General features: G+C 34.0%; 1 protein-coding gene across 1 annotated transcript in view; it reads left to right on the plus strand.

Moving 5' to 3' along the window:
• Positions 1-20,673, plus strand: part of LOC121417708 — a 106,879-nt gene that overhangs the window by 20,882 nt on the left and 65,324 nt on the right. Inside the window, exons 11-25 of the mRNA XM_041611442.1 lie at positions 734-805; positions 1,912-1,983; positions 2,753-2,839; positions 3,473-3,550; positions 5,600-5,734; positions 6,984-7,133; positions 8,568-8,645; positions 9,854-9,991; positions 10,986-11,129; positions 11,762-11,977; positions 13,225-13,293; positions 14,309-14,371; positions 16,666-16,740; positions 18,502-18,573; positions 19,464-19,535. Of these exons, the coding sequence (XP_041467376.1) occupies positions 734-805; positions 1,912-1,983; positions 2,753-2,839; positions 3,473-3,550; positions 5,600-5,734; positions 6,984-7,133; positions 8,568-8,645; positions 9,854-9,991; positions 10,986-11,129; positions 11,762-11,977; positions 13,225-13,293; positions 14,309-14,371; positions 16,666-16,740; positions 18,502-18,573; positions 19,464-19,535 (1,521 nt within the window). The remainder of the gene's footprint in view (positions 1-733; positions 806-1,911; positions 1,984-2,752; positions 2,840-3,472; positions 3,551-5,599; positions 5,735-6,983; positions 7,134-8,567; positions 8,646-9,853; positions 9,992-10,985; positions 11,130-11,761; positions 11,978-13,224; positions 13,294-14,308; positions 14,372-16,665; positions 16,741-18,501; positions 18,574-19,463; positions 19,536-20,673) is intronic.

A 20,673-nucleotide genomic window follows, 5' to 3' on the forward strand; every position in this document is an offset into this window, starting at 1 on the left:
TTGATTTAATTTGATATGATTGTAATTGATGTCATACTAGTGTATAATTTGATTGGATTTAGTTTGATTTAGTTGATTTGACTGATTTTAATTATGAATTGGTTTAGTTTTAGTTGAGTTGAATTGATTTTATTTTATTTGAATTGAATTGATTTGGTTTGCATTGATTTGATTGATTTGATTTAATTTGATATGATTGTAATTGATGTCATACTAGTGTATAATTTGATTGGATTTAGTTTGATTTAGTTCATTTGACTGATTTTAATTATGAATTGGTTTAGTTTTAGTTGAGTTGAGTTGAATTGATTTGGTTTGCATTGATTGATTTGATTTAATTTGATATGATTGTAATTGATGTCATACTAGTGTATAATTTGATTTGATTTAGTTTGATTTAGTTGATTTGACTGATTTTATTTACTAAATTTGATTAATCTTTGATATCAGTTGATCTGTTATGTTATATGGCATTATTTGATTTGATTTAAGTATTTGCTTGACTTTATTTGATTCAGTATAATATAATTTTATTTGATTTGATTTGATTTACTTTGATTGATTATTCCCCAACAATGTGAAGTTTGAATGTCAATTGTTTTATTTTGTTGGTCGGTCGGTCAGTCAGTGTGTTACAAACTTTTTTTTATTTCAGTCAATAAATTCACATCTCCTTATTAATATTGAAAAAAAATAAAAACGAAGATTATGTTTATTATTTTTATATTTTTAGTGAGCTTCACCAGAACTCCCTCTCTTCTATACAACCCAAGATATTTGATGATGTTCCATCCTTGTTGCATATGTAAGTAAAACTAATCCTCTCATTTTATCATTCTTAAAACAGCTAAGTCAATCAGTGTTCTTGTTAATGCAGGTTTCGACAGATAATAATAATAATACCAACATGCATCAACATATTTAGTGCATATCGACGGCCAAATGTGTCCCTATGCACTTGATTGGATATTGTTACCCTGGCTTTAGCCCCGCAGCTTCTTACAGTGTGGTTGCATTTCAAAGAATAAATTTACCTCTCCTGGGTCGAGTGCAGCACAATGTGGATAAATTTCTTGCCGAAGGAAAGTACGCCATGGCTGGGATATTCTGACATATATTCTGAGCATTTGCAGAAAAGGTCAATCAGTCAGTAGTTCATGTTTAAACCTAATTTTGTCCATGTTAATGGGATTTGACTGGATTCACCTTTACTCCCTTCCGCCATGTCTTTTGCATACCTCAGTGCATCCTCCTACCTCTAAATATGGCTTGAAAGGCCTCGAGTGCCCTGTAATTTCTGTAAATTCTGGACATCTCTATGTGAATGATAACTGAAAAACGTCACAGATCTGCCCCTGTCTTTTAGGCCCATATTCTGAACTCTGGTTTGACTCTGTGCTAGAATTTTAGAAAGCTAAAAATGTCACAATTTTATTTAAATTGAGACTCTTTGTGTTTACTGTGATCTTTCCCCATTTCTTTAGTGGTGAAGACATCAATCTTATTTATCCTTCCAAGGCAGTTAAGATTGACTTGAGAGTCAAATGAGCTGATACATTGAACCACTACTATTCAAGATTTATATCACCATTGGCTATCCATAGGACAATTCCATAAAACGACTAACCTGTTTGTTCATTCGACCCTCAGACAAGTTTTACTTTACTTCATAAATTGACCAAGTCATGGTCATTTGAGAGCATTACAGACTGTCGAAAGAATGAGAAATCAGAGACAGAAAATTTCATGAAGGTCCCACATATAGGAGGTCGGACGTACATATTTCATGGAATTGCCCCATAGTTAAACCACAACTTTAATCCAAAGTTTAAACTTAACCCGAGTACAGAATATAGGCATTAGAGTCATGCCCATGGCAAGTAATATTTCTATTTTTTGTTTTTCACTCAGTGATCTGAACAACAATCAGCTGACCTCTATTGGTACTAATTCTTTCACCAACCTGCCCTCCCTAAGAACTCTGTAAGTATTCCAAATTATTTCATAATTTTGGGGAAAGTATTTGATAAGAAAAGTTCCTGCAATACCTAATGCAATACACCATTTCGTAGTTACTTTTTGGTCAAATGACCTTTCATTTCTTTCAATATGATAGGCAAATCACAAAGCAAGATATTTTCTAAGCATGCTTTACATAGCAGGATGGAGAAATTGAATAGAACAGATGACTAAAATAGCACACCAATGAACAATATGAAAGTACTTATTGCATTTCTACATTGAATGCATTAGCATGTTGTAACAGTGTTTGAAATACCAGCTGCTAGTGGATGTACTGTTGTTTTTGTGGATTGAATGAAGAACAAAGTTCAAAAGAATATATGAATAATCAAATTCGGTGCTTATTTTATTAAATATTAAACCACCAGATGGCAGGCTTTTGAAATGTTTACTATGGGCACTGACAACTACACGAGTCTGACTCTTCGTTGTCATATGCATTATACATAACAAGAATTCCCAATATCTCTGTTTTTGATGTATTTTTTAACCCAGTTCTCTTGTATCAAACAACTATCTTTTTTGTTTTAACTTCAGACGTCTTCATTCTCAGATGGCAGGCTTTTGAAATGTCTACTATGGGCAGTGACAACTACACGAGTCTGACTTTTCCATGTCATATGCATTCATTCATAACAAGAATTCCCAATATCTCTGTGTTTTAAAGGTATTTTTGGACCCAGTTCTCTAGTATGAAAAAAACTCTCTCTTTTTTTATTTTTATCTTCAGACGTCTTCATTCTCAGAAGGCAGGCTATGAGATGGCTACGATCTCTTACGATGCATTTCAAGGGATCAACGGCAATCTCACCACATTGTACGTATTGTCTTCAAAGTTTATCTTCTCTTCATGAAATTACAACAATAAAGTAATTTACCATAAAAAAGTAAATGAAGTAACGTATTCAAAATGATTTATCTAATTTAGTTTGTCTGAATCTGAGTTATAGACATAAAGTGTATCTCTTTATTCTGAGGGGGCGTTGCAAGAAAATATTTGCAATCAATGGCAATTATTCTGTTGCAATTTTACAATTGATTGATCAATTTTATCTGTAGCAAATCAGGTTAATACATTGCTTGTTTCAATCAAGAAGCAGAGTAGCAATCCGTTGCAAATTTGTAACTAATTGTAAGACATATGACTGATTCTGGGACCAAATATTGACTTGCAATTGATCGCAAGTTTCTTGCAATGCCACATAAGTCTGATTGTTTCGATAAAGTACTTCTGTTCATTTTGATAATAATCTGTTCATTTTGGGAATGTGTTTGAACTTTTTTTCAGATTGTTACCAAAACTGGGCCCTGTTGCACAAAATGTATAATGAATTGCATCATTAATCATGCATGTATCTGTAGGTCCATGGCAAACAGTGTAAAAAGGTTACAATCTAATTGTAAATATTAATTGTATCTCTTTATATCTGACCTCATTGTTTTGACATAGGTTCATCAGTGACAATCATCTCGCCAACTTTCCGCATGCTGCCCTCTCGAGGGAGACGTATGAAAGTCTTCTATATCTGTGAGTACTGCTCAAGAATCATGTGCAATTTCCATGCATCTAGTAATGGATCATAAAGCTCAGAGATACCAAGTTCAACGTCCAGCTGGCCTCATCTTACAAAGAGTTATGATTGATCCAATCAATCGTAACTCTATGGAAATCCATCAGTGTTATAATTTTTTCTACAGGAAGTTTGCAAAATGTCCTTTGTAAACAAAAGGAGAACTCACCAAATTGTCAAGAAATCAATGAATTTATGGATATACATTCATATCTAGAATTTTTTTAAAAATGAACATGCATTTTTAATGCTGACTTTGCTGGCTTTCCGTTGTTACGGTTGATTGGATCAATCGCAACTCTTGGTAAGACGGGGCTCAGCTATGCATGAGATTTTCTGTGATTCAACTTGAGACCATAGGAATTGTATGGGATAGGCTGTGATTCTTGCCTGGGAAAGATATTTGAGGGGATGAGCAAGAGTTCCTGATGCGGGAGTCTCATGCATCGTGTGTGAGACTTGGCATGTCTGAAAGCTGTCATCTTGATTATCAATCAATATAATAATGTATTAGGTTTTCATTAACTTTGGAAGAACTGTTCTCTGTTTCGTAACGATTTTCCACAATAACGAATGCACAACCTCTATAACAAGTTTACTGTCAACCAGTCAGATTGAATGATTTCAGTAGCTTTAACTGTGAAATGGCTTCAATACCTGATAACGTTTTATAAATTATCATAAATCTGCATCCGCAATAAACCATGTAGATGGCATCTATAGTTGTATGTTAAAAAAAGCCCCCAACTTTTCCTTCTGTATAGTCATTGATCCCTATTTTCTGTCAGAAATATTGTAGGGGAACAGGATATTATTTTTTTTTCTTCAAAATTTGGTCGACTGCACAGTGCACACAGTGAGCACTGGACAAGTTTTGTGATATACGATCTTAGGCTATTCACCCTGAATTTCCCCCAATCCAAGAAATCCATGTCTGCTCATTTTGAATATTTGGATTTTAATTTCCCCTAAGGGAAAATAGAACATTCCTTTTCTGTTAATCATGAGCATTTTAATGATACATGTCGTGGACCTTTCCATTCATGCAGGGTGAATTTCTTTCAGGAGAAAAGAAGAAGACGGTTTCCCAGTGCTAATGGAGTGACCCGTAACCACATTCTGGGTCCTATTTTATAAAGACTTATTTTAATAAAAAATGCACTGTTTCTATAACAAATTTAAGTAGCTTTAAACTGTTTTTATTATATTAGTTATATCAACTTTTATGAAACACACCTCAGTTTGTTCAATGAGTTAAATGCCTGATTTTGTATAATAGATATGCTGTAAATCTGCATTCATAAGAAACTTTGTAGGTAAAAATCATACTTGTTATTATATTAAAGATGCAACTTTTCTCAGGTGAATTATTCTGAGCATTTTCAGTCAGAAATAGTGCAGGAGAACAGGAAATTCTTATTTTCCTGATTTTGTTCGACTACACACTGTGTGAACACGTGAAACATTTTGTGCTATGTGTTCTTAGATTTATCTAATGAGAATTTTAGCCATTTCTAAATTCCTGTCTAAAGAGTACCCCAAGGGGAAAATGGAGCAATCCTTTCTGTTATGAGCATTTCATGTTAAAATATTGTGAACCATTCCATTTATATGTTCAGGGAGAATTTCTTGCAGAAGAAAGAAGAATGTGATATCCCAGTGCTAATGGAGTGACCCGTAATCATATTCTGGGCACCGTTTCATAAAGACTTGCTTCTATAACAAAAAGACTATCAGCCACTCAGATTGAAGGATTTCAGTTGCTTTTAACTGCTTTTCCAAATTTTTTTATTATCACAAATTTTATGAAACTGGTCCCAGAAGTGGCTTACAATATAGTGATGGATTATTTTCTCACTGTATATTTTTCAAATTAAGAAGTGGGGAGCCCCATCGGGATGATGAAGTGGCCCTCATATATGTCCTCAACATGGATGACGCATACCATGATACAGATTTCAGACCATTCCATTAACAAGTCAGGGTGGATTTTTTTTCATTTTCAGGCATGCTGATAATAACCTGATTACGAACATCACCTTCTATTCGGATGATGCATATGACGGTGGAACCTATGAGATTTATCTGCGAATGAAAGATTCACATGTTCCTTTCACTACCCTACCAAATGTCAATGAAGTGTAAGTACATGTATAATAAGCATTTGGGGCCCGTCGTAAAAGAGTTACGATTGATCCAATGGATCGTAACTCTATGGAAATCCATCAGTGTCATAAATTTTTCTTAAGGATATTGCAAAATTTCCTTTGCAACCAAAGAGAAGCACAGTGAATTTTTAAGAAAACAATTAGTGCATGAATACACATCATGGATAAAAAATATTTTGAACAAGCACGCATAATAGATGTTGATGTTGCAGGCCGTCCATAGTTGTGATTGATGGGATCAATCGCAACTCTTTGTAAGACGGGGCCCTGGTCTATACTAGATATACTATGGAACTGGTAGACGGTGATGTCTCTGATAACGCACTGGTCATTCCATGCAGATGGGGCACAAATTTTGACACTAAGTATAAATCAATACTAATTACATTTATATATTTATTGTTTGTAGGGGTATTTCTATGAAGACCATACATTTTACTGAAATATTTGGGCCATTCAGACTCATTATTAATGAAATTATTGAGCTTAACAGTGAATAATGTTGTCCATGTAGCTTTGGGATATTTACATTTCATAGTGAAAGTCAGATAATTGCAAATATTTGACCAAAACGTGATACAATGTTTTTTGCACATAAGTCAGGTAGCTAAATACCTCAGATTTTAAATGCATAGTTTTATTTTTTAAAAGAAAATTGTAAAGGTGTCCATTTAGCATCAGGAAATGTCACACATTGTGGATGCTGAGTAGTAGAGTGACTTTAATTTTTACAATTTTCTTATACAAATAGAACTATACATCAAATTTTGATGAAATTCAGCAGTACGCTTTTTGGATTTTTTTCTTTAATTTATCAAATCCAATCTTGTTGGGATGGACCCATCTTTTATTATAAGGAATAAGAGTATCTTTATATTTTTTTAATTTTTGTCTATTAATGGCAGAAACCTTAGCAGTAGTACAGTCACATTATGTAATCTAAAGTAGAAATTGCTCGATTTTTTTGCCTTAAATGTGTTTCTGACAGATATAGCAGTAATGCGATCACATTAAATATCTAAAAGTAGACATTTCAATAGCCTGATCGTTTACTTTTATTCTATTTATTGCAGCTGACTAATTAGTAATGCAATCACAAAGTGAAATTGCAGTTACTTTGTTATTTTCTGTTATGTGTTTCTAAAAGATACTTTATCAGTAATGCAATCACAAAGTAAAATTGCTTCAACATTGATTTTCTTCCTTTTCTGTGTATCGACAGATACCTTAGCAGTAATGCAATCACAGGACTCAACGAGGGTGACCTATGTGAGATGCCTTATATAAACCTGCTAGAACTACAAAGCAACAACATTGATGAGACCACATTGGATCCACACACGTTTGATTGTCTAACAGTACTAAATGAATTGTGAGTATAAAAGCCTGTTCACGATTGTAAACTGCGCACGGGCAGAAAAAGGTCATTTGAGATAAACCATGAAGTTGGCTTTCAAATTCACTGACATAGGCATTTGTGATTTGTTGATTATTCATGTATTCCTTTCAAAATATTCATTTTATCACATCCAAGCTGAAGAGTACTAAATAGAGCCTTCATGATCACTGGTATTTGAGAGTAGCCTAAACAATAGTCAAATGTGCCAAAGGCAGACAATGAAACAGATTTCCAAACTTTATCCCTGATGTACTATTCTGGTCACCTGGTCTATACAATGCCTTTTGTTCTTAGAAAAAGCTTACGCAACATCTTCATTTGAAAATGATAGTGTTTATCCTAATGAAAAATCACAGAGGTCTTTTGAGAAAAGTGGATCATGAGCTAACCATGAACTGGCTTATTAAGCTCGTCTCACTCTATATGATCCGGCGCAACACAATTTTTTAAAGAAATCTTATTTTGCATTGAATATGAAATTTCCAAGAAGTAAAAATTATGTTATTAAAAGTTTGGCATATTGTGAGGAAAACTAAAATCAGATTTTTACTTTGCAGCAAGCCCTATGGTCAGAGTAAAATCCAAATTGGCTTCAAGTTGCAGCCGTCATTACGATTTGGAATTGACTTTGTTTTTATTCATTCATTGAGGCTCTAAATGGACTGAATTTCGATTTCATTAGTCCTACCACTCTTTTGAACTCTGATCCATAATATTTTATTAGTCGGAATATCCATATCAAATGTTATCACAATTAATTTGAAATTCTGATTGCAATGAATCGCATGATGAAATTCATAGTGGTGACATTTTGATATATTTAATGAGAATGAAACCATTGGAACAAGATAGCTTGTGTGAAAACAGAAAAATCAAAGAAACAGACAACGAAAGTTTGAGAAAAATCGGACAAATAATGAGAAAGTTACGAGCATTTGAATATTGCGATCACTTATGCTATAGAGATCCTCAAATTGGCAATGCGACAAAGATGTGTGATGTCACATATGATTGACATTCAAATACTCATAACTTTCTCATTATTTGTCCAATTTTTCTCAAACTTTCTTTGTTCTTATTCTTTGATTTTTCTGTTTTGACACAAGCCTCCTTGTTCCAAAGGTTTTATTCCCCTTTAATTTATGTAAATTGGATGTTTATGTACTTTCTATATCTATTCTCTACAAATAGAAGACTTAACATGAATAAGACATGGGTAGGGATAGGCTGATTCATTCCATTTTAACAGATTTCGCAAACTTCTGGGTTCTCTGTACCATAATTACACAACATTTCATAAGGTTGTTCCACAGCATAGCAGCAGCACTAATGGGGGCATCCTATTGTGATGAGAGCATGATGAGCTGGAGTTTAAAAAAAAAAAATTATATTCATTTATTTTTTCAGGAATCTTGACCAGAACAACTTCAACTATGTCCCAGAGGGTCTGCGATACCAGGAAAGACTGATGTCTATAACCACTCTGTGAGTATAATAATGATGATAATAGTGATATTAATAACAGTAATGATAATAATAAAGGTAAAAAAAGTAGTTGCAGCAAACAATTAATTCATGACAAAGTCTTTTTAATAAAGGTTAAAGATAAATACCAATTGTGGTAACAATCTCAAAATGACTTTTTACAAAAGTCATTTTTTTTTAAACTCCAGCTCATGACAAAGTTCACTTTATGTAACTGTTCCAGATCTAGATCAACGATGATATAGAAATACTTAACCTTGGTTTTCAGACTTTCTCATGAAATCAGTGTTTTACGGCAACTACTTTCATTTATCTTTAATAGTCACAATATCATCATTGATCTACATCTGGTACATTAATGCAAACTTATCTTTGTGAAAACACTACATCTTTGCTAAAAACCGATAATTAATTCTGATGATCATGAACACAGAAAATCATTTGTGGGACAGTGTATTAATATTGCTTGGAAAAATGCTTGACATTTAATGGAATTCTGTGCTTTTTTTGCTCATTTCTCAGCAATTACACATTTTCTACCAGAGTCATTTTGCACATATCATGTTTTATTTATACATACAAACACATTGTGGTAATTCTATTGAATTCTGTCTGAACTCACTTTGAGATTGTAATCTTGATTTTGATTGGCTGTTGAGCCCTGTTACCATGGTAGTTGCCATAATGGCAAAGTTACAACAGTTGCAAGTTCTTTATGAAACGGGCCCTCGACCTGTGTTGGTGGCCACCTCTATATAGCAGCCGGCCACATTTTTTTTCGGCTGTGACTCTCCTTCAATCAGAAGGTCATTGGATTGACATCGGAAATGAGCTTTCCTTGCAACATAATGCAATTTTCTTTGCAACTCATCGTGCATGGCTTCTTTTTTCCAACATGGGTAAGCAAGTTGGTCAGCTGCGTAGCTTGGGAACCAGCTAGATTGCAATCGTGTGTTGGCTCAGTTGGTAGAGAGTCAAGAGTCCAAACCTTGGCAGTGTTGGACCAAAAGATGTAAAAAGATATAAGTTGCTGCTACCCTGTTAAGGGATAGAGCTTCGTCGATCTAGCACAGTGGCTGACGGGTCCATAATCATTGGGGCAAAACAAATTTTCCAAAAATGTCTATTCTCAGATTTCTATTTTGAACAATAAAACATGGAGTTTCATTATTGATATTTTTTCCTTATTATTTTGTGTCATCTATCAGGTATCTCTCCAGCAATCAGATAACATTCCTGTTAGATGGAGCTTTCTCCAACCTCACAACATTACGCACTTTAAAACTCGGCTCAAATGATATAATCTCTATTGAGGACGGAGCGTTTCCTGATGATATAGAATATCTGTAAGTATGCCTTTCCCCCCCCCTAAATGAGTTTTAAAAATGTAGTTGCAGGCTTGCAGAAAACAATGATTTCATGGGAAAGTGCTTTTGAATGGGATTTAAGGTTACCATATCGTCGTAGATCCATGTCTGATGTAACTCAAGGGCCAGTATTCTGAACTCAGGTTTAAATTAACCCTCAAAGGTCTGGGGGCATGATGGCCTCCCCTTGACGCTTTGTGCGATATTTCTGAACCGCAAAAAGATAGCCCCGTAAAATTGAAGGACTTTTTAAGAAAGTCTTGCCCAACTTTAATGACCAAATTAGCGACATGTGGGTATAGCAGCGCAACGTTACGTGAGTTTTTACGAGACAATGCCAAAAATCTCTCACTTTGTGTTCAAAGTTTATGGGAGATGAAATTCATAAAAGGAAGATATTTTTCGTTCTAATTGGTCTACTAATTTAGGGTTTAATTTAGTTGTTAAATGTTCTGTTATATTTTCCATTATAAAAAACAATGAAAAACAAAAGATGGACAAACATGGAAATACATAAGGAATTCTGAAAAGATAAAGAAATGATTAAAGACAAAGTTAGCTTTCTTTGTCGAGACCTTTACATTAAATTACAAAGAAGACATCTGCAAAAAAAAAAATGAAGTGAAATTGAGATATGCAAATAATGTTTTTCATGAATAAATTTGCATAGTTTATTTCTAGTAAATAAAAACAATTATTTTTAGAATTTTTTTGTTATACTAGCTTGTAGTTTATGTGGTAAAGAATGTGCATGCCCAGTTTTGCCGCGATCGCGCAAACGTCAGCCGAGATCAGAAGTGGGGGCACCCTATCCCCATCAAACTATGTAACTGGGGAAAATATTCATGTATGTAATTGTTGCCAATTTGATTAGTAAGAACAGATCAATTGATATTAGAAAAAATATTTTACCTATGAATTATAATATGGTGAATTTGGTGATTGAATGTCTTGTATTATTATCTTTCCATAGAGATCTGAATAGTAACCAGTTTCATTTTCTTCATGAGAATATGTTCACCAACCATTCACAGCTTGCTACCCTATCTCTTTCCGGCAACAACATTGATAAGATACCAGATACAGCCTTTGATGGGTGCACCAGTCTAACTAGTTTGTAAGTAGATTGTTACCCTATCTCAGTCAAGTAACAACATTGATAAGATACCAGATACAGCCTTTGATGGATGTACCAGTCTAACTAGTTTGTAAGTAGATTGTTACCCTATCTCAGTCAAGTAACAACATTGATAAGATACCGGATACAGCCTTCAATGGTTGTACCAGTCTAATTATACTGCCAGTTACCTATGAATATGTGATAATCCATAGAATATGTTATGTCCGTGTTAAAAAGTAGCATCATATATCATGGAAATTATATGTAGAGGTCATGATCGAGCCATCAACAAACTTTGAGTAATGTCTTGATTTTACACGTATATTCAATAAAATAATTTTATGCAATATAATATATGATTTATTCAGTTGTAATATATATGTAATAGTGATATACATCTATTTGAATATGTAGGCCTATGTATGTGAGTGCATATAAACTCAAGATGAGTGTGTATATGTATGTATGCATTATATTTCTATTCGATGCTCTCTCCTTTTCCTCTCATAGCTTTGCAAAGAAAATATGACAAACTATTGGGAAATATGGTCCCATATCTTCTTGTGTACAGTCAGAATTTGCTTCCTATACTCACTTTTATCTCAACTCTCACACTTTTTATTTCCCAGGGATCTTAGCAGTAATAAAATTGGTCGTATCCTGATCACTCATTTTGAGGACAACCCGCTAACCTCTAAGATATCTCTCAGTAATAATGAGATTGCTTACATAGAAGATGGAACATTCGCCCATGTCACAGGCACTGGTACCCTCTCCCTCCAAAATAACGAGCTCACTGACATCCCGATGGGTGACGACTTTGTGAATAAGACGATGTCTAATGCGTGAGTTTCTTATCAAAATCATATATTGCTTTGTAAATACATATACAGTGCGTATAAAAAAGAGACAGTTTTGAAAAGTCTATAAAGAATTTGTTTCAAATTATGATATCTATATTTTTATGTTAATAGATGCTCTGAAATCTTATCTTTGAAATGCTATTTAAATAAATAAATTTTGTTCATGCTTGAGCAAACATGGGACACTTTTGTCGTGGATTAAAAAAGAGGCTTGCGCCAGAATGGCAGAAATTAGAAAATTGATGATCAGACTTCTTGCTAATCAGCAGATTTCCTTTTAACCTTTTCATTATCTTTGTCATGATTTTTTTAATTATGCTGTCAAATTTCATTTACAAATTTATTCATTTACTTGAATTATTTTGTTTTTTTCATTAAAACTTCTTTAATTTTCCTTCATAAAGAAAAAGAAGACTTTTTGTCAACTCAAGCACGAAGATTTGCATTATCACTTGGGAGAAATAGTAATTATTCAAATCGTATTTTGTTAAATGAAAAAAAATTACGTTATGGTACCTTTAAAAAGTATGAATCATATTTGCAAGGGGTTATTGATTCCTTGACTGAGTTTGATTAAGTGATTGACAGGACAAACAGGAAAGGATTTATGTCTTTCAACGGAAATGGTGTATTGAGTCGATATTGAAGGAGCTCGATATGGCAGATCAGATAAAATCTATTGAAAAAGTTGCGAGCAAGCAAAAATTTCCACTTATTAAAATATCCAATTTTGTGATAGATTTTGACATAATATTCAGAAAATAAATCATATTTCACTTTCTATCTTTCCTTTTTTTTTTTGGGGGGGGGGACACTCCGAGCCCCTGCCCATCAATATGCCACTGTTCAAAGGCACCATAACCTCCGTAGCACTCAATGTTTTTGCTTAAAGAAGGAATCTTGAAAGCTAAAAGAGAGCATATAAAAAAGGAACAACAACAGAATAATTCAAGCAAAGATTTGAAAATGAACTTTGACCATATAATTCAAAAATTATGGCAAAGATAATGAGACTTCAGAGCACCTATCAACACCAGAATATACACATCATAATTTGAAACAATTTTTTTTTTATAGATTTGTCAGATCTGTCCAGGTTTTTTTTATACACACTGTATATGATTATCAATTTGTTCATTGCATGAATATTGCTTAATTCCAATACTAGTGATTGAATTACTAAAGGAAATAATTTAGATATATCTTTGATTCTTGTTTCGTACTTGTAGCTTTTTCAACAATAATCGGATCACCTCAGTGAAGACAAGGGCATTCTGGAATTTTGTTTCAACAAACTTGTAAGTACAGCAAAATAACTGAAATAGGGAAAGCCAGTGATTATAATTGTTGTACAGATTCAAGGATATTACACACATACAATGCACATTATGTAAGTGCTTGTCAGACTCAAAAATTGCTCAAAAACGTGAGTTTATGTACAAATCCACGCTAATTGTGGTTTTAGCAAAAATTAATTTTATCTTGTTTATAATCAGAAATCAGCGAAGATTAAAAAACACACAACAGAATAGTGTACATAAGAACTAACAAAACAATATAACAAGAAAAAAATGGTGATACCAATTTTTCTGTAAAGCACATTCAATCAGAAGCCTGCAAACAGTCTATTGATTAAGAAATTAGGTATTTGGTTGCTGTATTTAGTTAATTAAAACGAGTTTTTGATTTATGCATAATGAAACATAATAATTCATTAATAGAAAAAATCCTAACATTTTGGAAAGATTAACCCTACAACCTTGTAGTTTTCATTGCACACTACCCGTGAGTAAGTTTTTCACGGCACTCGCGCGATCGATGTGCAAAGTTTTATGGGGGGGGGTCTTTAGGGCTTAAAAGCTGTCGGATGACAGGCCTCTTACCTGGTAATAAAGATGCACATTCTCTGTGCTTACTTTTGTCTTCACTTTTCAGTAGAGATTTCATTATTTTACAGAGTAAGGTTTTCATGATGCTCGTTTTGACTCGAATTATGTCCCCCCAAATTTGATGAAGATCTGCGGTAATAATCAATCTTTATTAACATTGGCTATCATTGATTTGACTGTAAAAAATCTGAGCTGCAAGGTCTCACTTGCCACCTGTGTCTGTGATATATTACAAAAAATGAAGCCCAGAAAAAATCGCATCAGAAAATGGTTATTTAGTGCTTCAAAAAAAGTGAAATATAAAGTGTCCGGAAACACTTAATTTCATCACATACAGTCGTGTGGTCTATTATTATCGCATGATAGAATTACAAAACAATCAAAATACCACCTAATGACCATAGATGATGAAATCTCATTTCAGCTATCTGAATGACAACGATATCAACACCATAGAAACCCAAGCATTTGAAGGAGTCAGTAGTTCGTGAGTATGCAGCGATTTGTAACCCAAATTGAAAGGCGTTAGATCAAATCTGCCCAGCTTTGGCAAAAGGAAGCAAGTGACACATCACTTAAATTTGAGTAATTGTTGTTTCTGAAACACCCTTTGTATGTTGCACGTTCAGGCAAATTTTTGGAAAGAAATGATCGTTTTGATTTTGAAGAAAATTTGTAAAATATGAACACACATTGTTCATTTACAACAGATGATACTTTGGTAAGTGCTTCCTTTTGCCAAAGTACGGCAGAAATGACTAAGGGAGTGTTACAAGAAAACTTGCAATCGATCGCAAATCAAATTTTGGTCCCTTTATCACTCATAAGTCTTATGAATCATTGCAAATTTACAGTTGATTGCTGGTCTGCCTCTCGTATCAACAAATATGAATTGATTTCCTTTAGTTAAAATTGATCCATCTATTGTAAATTTGCAACCGATCCTGGACTCTATTTGGCAAATACTTGATTACAAATATTTTCTTGCAACACCCCCAATGAAATTGGATTTGATATTTACTGAAAGAAAGATACGGCATTCTGTACTCCACGCAAAAAATTTTTGTTATGAAACGAAAATGAAGGATTTTGTAAGAAATTCTCTCTAACTATAGATGATATAACAAGTCACTTTTTGTGATCAAAAGAAAGAAATCTTCCCATCAAAAAATTATATCAAATAGCTTGCCTGAGATATGTTCAAATCATACATTACCATGATTTGACTTTGTTTTATTGCTTATATTTTTTATTTTGCCTTCTGTTTTATTTAGGGGGAGGAAGGTTATGTTTTTAGTTATTTTATGATAATCTTGGTGAACAGTACATATATATTGAATGATATGGGGGTGCTTATTTAAGTGCTACTTGTGAGAAGAAGAGAAAGAGTATCTTTCGTAGTGGATTATCAATCAACAATATGTGGTGGATGTTGAATAAAGCTGTTCGTGAGTTACAAATGATGATTAGTGATCCTTTCTTGTGCTAAACGTTATATCCCTATGTAGTTCAATTAGCACCAAACTGCCTATGAAGATATTCCAGTCTTTATGAATTACCCACCTGAACTTTTTAGATGAAGGGGTAGTTAACCCTATCCAGGCAGGGGGGGGCGCTGCTCAAGGACTTATTACTTTCAAGTCTTGTGCCAGTTTTGCATCACCCGGGTATGCGTTTTCGAAATTGTGCAACATTATGTACAATAAGTGCATGTCAGACCAAAAATTGCTCATAAGCGTAATTTCATGTAGAAAGTCAATGCAAATTGTGTTTTCAACCAAAAATCATGAATGTATGATTATTCTTAGTTTTGCTGGTCTAAATGTATTTATTTTATGCCGTTTATGATCTCAGAAGAGACCCCAACAAATTTCATGAAAAAACAATGAAAAACAAAAGGTCCAAAAAAACAACGAAAAAAAAAAGAAATTGCAAAAAAATATATAATACATAAGAAATTGATCTGATATTGTTTCATTGTACACTTGCTAAGAACACCACAAAGAGTTTCTATACAAAAATTTAGAACATTTGGAGTTTTATTTAGGGAGTAGAAGGAAAAGTATGATTTGGCATGATAGTAATTGTGCATGAATTAGCATAATCACTTAATAGCAATTTGCATATTATGAATTACTATACAGTTTTGTAGATAATGTCCCAGACAACCAGACAACTTAAGGGTTGCCCTAGAGTACAGAGCAATCAGACCGCATTGATAATTTTGCACAGCTCCATATGGAACAGAGAGGCTGACCATGCTTGCTTGATGACTTTGTTAAGGTTTGGTGGTACTCTTTTCAGGACATTGCCATGGCAGTACACATACATTTTTGCAGAGGGGGGGATTCAGCAGCTATTTAAGGAACAGTGGTTTTGACCCCTGGGGGATGTTTTACAAAGAGTAAGTATCACTTAGAGTCATGCTTAAAAGTTGACATGATTTGTAAAAGCCATATTATTGATTAATACATGGTAGTGCAAGTTGTCTCAAAATGATTTTACCAATGCGGTGATCGTTGTTACACCACATGACGCAAGTGGGAATTTAAGTGCAACTCTAATGTTGCAGTCACACTTCCCTATATAGGTGGTTTGAATAAATAAGAGTAAAGCTGCTGCTTTCGACTCACAGTACGGCCGCTGGAGAGCAAATGTGACTGAGGTGAAAATCACACTTTGATCTCTGTGAAACATCCCTCTGGACAGAGTTACTGTGACTGCCTTTAAGAGTTAAGGATGTTAACACACTTTTAACCTTGTGCTCTGTTCACACTGAAGCACTTTTAACATAGGTGGGAATCCCTTGAAACACCTTCAGACAGAGTCATTCCTGGATACCTCGGCTAGAAATTTGTAAGTATGAACATGGACTTGAAGGTGCAATTTATGTGTTTCATATAAGGAGGAACAACCCCTCCCACCGAATATCCTGGTTACAAAGCAATGTCCAGGGCCCCGTCTTACAAAGAGTTACGATTGATCCGATCAACCAAAGCTATGGAAAGCCAGCAATGTCAACATCTAAAATGTATGTTTGTTCAAAGTATTTTCTAGATTTGATGTAAAGTCATCCATTCATCATGCTTCAAAATTCAGTGTGCCTTTCTTTTCTTGCAAATGGCATTGTGCAAATTTCCTGGAGACAATTTTTTGACTTTTTTGGATATCCATAATGTTTATGTTGATCGGATCATCAGATCTCGTTATAGTTTGGGGGCATACATGTTCAAAGAACATCATGATTGTAACGCTTATTGTACCTTGGGAAACAAACATTGAACAGTGGAGCGTCGTGGCCCAGTAGATTAGTCTCCAGACTTTGAAGCAGAGGGTTGTGGGTTCAAATCCCAGCCATGTCATAATTTCCTTCAGCAAGGAATTCATCCACAGTGTGCTGCACTCAACCCAGGTGAGGTAAATGGGTACTGGCAGGAAGTAATTCCTCAAAAAGCTGTGTGCACCGAATAGGTAGCCTAGCGTAGCTGGGTAATAATAATAGCAGGCCCCGCTGGGAGAACAGTTTTCGGAACTAACTGGCCCACACTGGGTAAACATTATAATTATTATTGACACTGCCCATCAGGGAAAGATAGACAGATATGAAACACTCATTGTTCTAATGTAGTGTTTGAAGCTCTCCAAATGAGCAGTTCTTACATCATTCGTAGTATTTTATAGAAGGAAAGAACAAGTATGGGAATGGCCACAATAGGTTACTCTGTAAATATTAAGGCAATTTTGAATAATATGTACATGTATAATAAATGCAATAATGTTGATTTTTCTCTTTAAATCCACACACTCTTGAAATTACGATACACTCTTCTGTAATCATGTCTATATTATTGTTGAAACATAGTCTACGTATCCCTACATCTGTCTCTGTCTCTCCTTCCCCTCTCCCTCCCTCCTCTCTCTCTCTCTCTCTCTCACATACAATCAGATAACATCATGTTTCATTTATGATATTAAATTTCTTTGTGTTAAGTACTTATACCATGCAAAACCTGAATTTGTCCTTTAAACAGTAGATCTGGGGCCTGTTGCATAAAACTTTTTACCTGAGAAAACTCTGGTAAAAACTGAAAACTAAGGTAAGTCTTATTTCTACCATTTACTTTAACACAGGGCAAAAACTCTGGTAAAACAACCTGAGTTTTCTCAGGTAAAAAGTTTTATGCAATGGGCCCCTGATACAATTGCCAATTTCCATACTATGTTATTTACTTTGTAAAGTGTTGAATCTGTTGAAAATTGTACTGTATGTTATTTGCTACTTCTCTATTTATAAAGAAACAATATCACCATCATCAAGGGCAAGTTACACCATCAGTCTTGTAATTTTATTTTTTTCATATTGGTTTGCTATATACATATATTCACTTTTATCTGTGACTTTTATCAATTAGCACATGCTGTGAAACAATCTTTAAAGAAAATATACCATTAATTTTATGAATATTACATGCCTTGTGTATATCACTGTTACCCTCAATTCATTCTGCTGTATCAGTATATCACACTGCATATTTTGACCTTGTTATTTTGTACTGCATATTTAAACCTCAGTGAAGTATAATTTAACTTTCTGATACTTATCACTTTTCACTGCAGGTATCTAGGTGACATGCAGTTAACCTCCCTACCAATGCATGTATTTTCTGGCTTGAGTGTTTCAGATAATTTGTAAGTTTGATTATTTTTACTGGACCATTTTACACAAAGCTGTTATGTAGAATTGGTGTGGGATTGGTAATTTGTTTTGAGGTGTCAATCACTCTAATTATCACAAGCTAATGATTAAAATCCTTTTATGAAAGTTCAGTCCCACCCCAACAACTAGATGATTTGAATGAACAGAGACTCATCATTAAAACACTATTATCTAAAAATTCCATCAAAATGAAGTAAAAATATAAGACAGTTATGACATTTGAAAGTGATGCTTATTTTTCACAAAACACAGAGATATTTTTTTGTATTTCATTGTACATATATGCAATGTCAATTGAGCAAAATAAATTTGTTTCTGATTTCTGATTTAGATTCAAATTCAAATTTTTATTTTTATTTTCAGTTTTCATATTTTAATTCATATAATTTGTCAGAATAGGGTTAAAGGAATATCACTCCGGCTAGATTAAGTGCAAGAAGAGGACACCAGTCGGGCATATGGAATAGGAAGAGATAGAGAGAGAAAAGGTGAAAGAGAAAGAGAGTATGTGGGTAAGAGAGAGGGAGGGGGAAGAGGAAGGAAACTGCTAGTACACTCTAAAAATCAAATTGGTCTAAAATGGGTGCAGTTGTTATTCTAGTCATATTTGACTATTTTTTTAGTTGAATTTTACTAGAACAGAGATATTTCTGACTAGAATTCATGCCAGAAATGTGACTAGACATCATCAGTTGCACCCAGCTGACTACTGGTGGGGTCAATTTGACTGATTTGTTTTAAGACTTTAAGTAATTGAAATTGACTATTTGACATCCAACTGTTTAACGTACATGTATGATATATATAATGAAGTCGCCATTCACATACTGACGTTTCTTTTTTTGTATATTATTCATTGCAGTTACTTAAATAACAACCAGATAAGTTTTATTGGTAATGAGGCATTTTATGATGTTACTGGCTCATATGACTTGTAAGTATATGTCTTCTACAGGTGTAGATTACTTACTTGTTTAAAGGAGAATGAAACCTTTGGACCAAGATAGCTTGTGTGAAAACAGAAAAATCAAAGAAACAGATCAACGAAAGTTTGAGAAAAATCGGACAAGTAATGAGAAAGTTATGAGCTTTTGAATATTGCAATCACTAATGCTATGGAGATCCTCACATTGGCAATGCGACAAACATGTGTGATGTCACTCTTGAACAACTCTCCCCATTATATTACTTTAGTGTATATTTCACTTAAATTGCCTCTTTTATTACATCTATCAATAGAACATGTATTCTTTCTATAGGAGGGCATGTAATACAGATTTTTAAAGAATACATCATGGATAAAGAGTTTGTATCACCATACGAAAAAGCAAAAAGACACATTTTCAGGGTATTTCATAATCCATCAAAGGGAAAGTTGTTCATCAGTGACATCACACATCCTTGTCGCGTTGCCAATGGGAGGATCTCCATAGCATTAGAGATTGCAATATTCAAATGCTCATGACTTTCTCATTATTTGTCCGATTTTTCTCAAACTTTCTTTGTTCTTATTCTTTGATTTTTATGTTTCGACACAAGCTAACTTGTTCCAAAGGTTTCATTCCCCTTTAATTTCTTTTTAAATTGTTAACTTGTAGTCCCCCTCTTTCGATCTTCCAATGCCGAGCCACCCCTTTTCTTCTCACTCTTACCATTCTCTCCTTCCTTCCCTTGTTTCTTCTCTGCACCTTTCCCTGTCTTTTCAATCTCATTATTCTCTCTTTCTCGTTCTCTCACTTTCTTCTTACCCCAAATCAGCTGAAATGCCAACGTACACATTTCTTGATATGCTTTTATCGTACAAACAATTATGTTTACCTTCATATATGTATTGTTATCTCTTGCCTGCCATTCTCAATATGTATTTGCATTGTTTTTTTTTATTATGGAGGGCCCTCATTGATAGCAGTTTGTCAAATAAACAGGCTACCTTGTTGAAATAAAACTGGAAATAAATAAATATATAGTTGCTGCTATGTCGTTCTGTATCACCTCTTTAAAACAAAGTATCAATAAAGGAAAATGAGTAGGAGTAGTATTACACGTATATACATTTGATAGCACGAAGTGTA

This window comes from Lytechinus variegatus, chromosome 6 (assembly GCF_018143015.1).
Source record: "Lytechinus variegatus isolate NC3 chromosome 6, Lvar_3.0, whole genome shotgun sequence".
Taxonomy (NCBI): Eukaryota; Metazoa; Echinodermata; class Echinoidea; order Temnopleuroida; family Toxopneustidae; genus Lytechinus; species Lytechinus variegatus.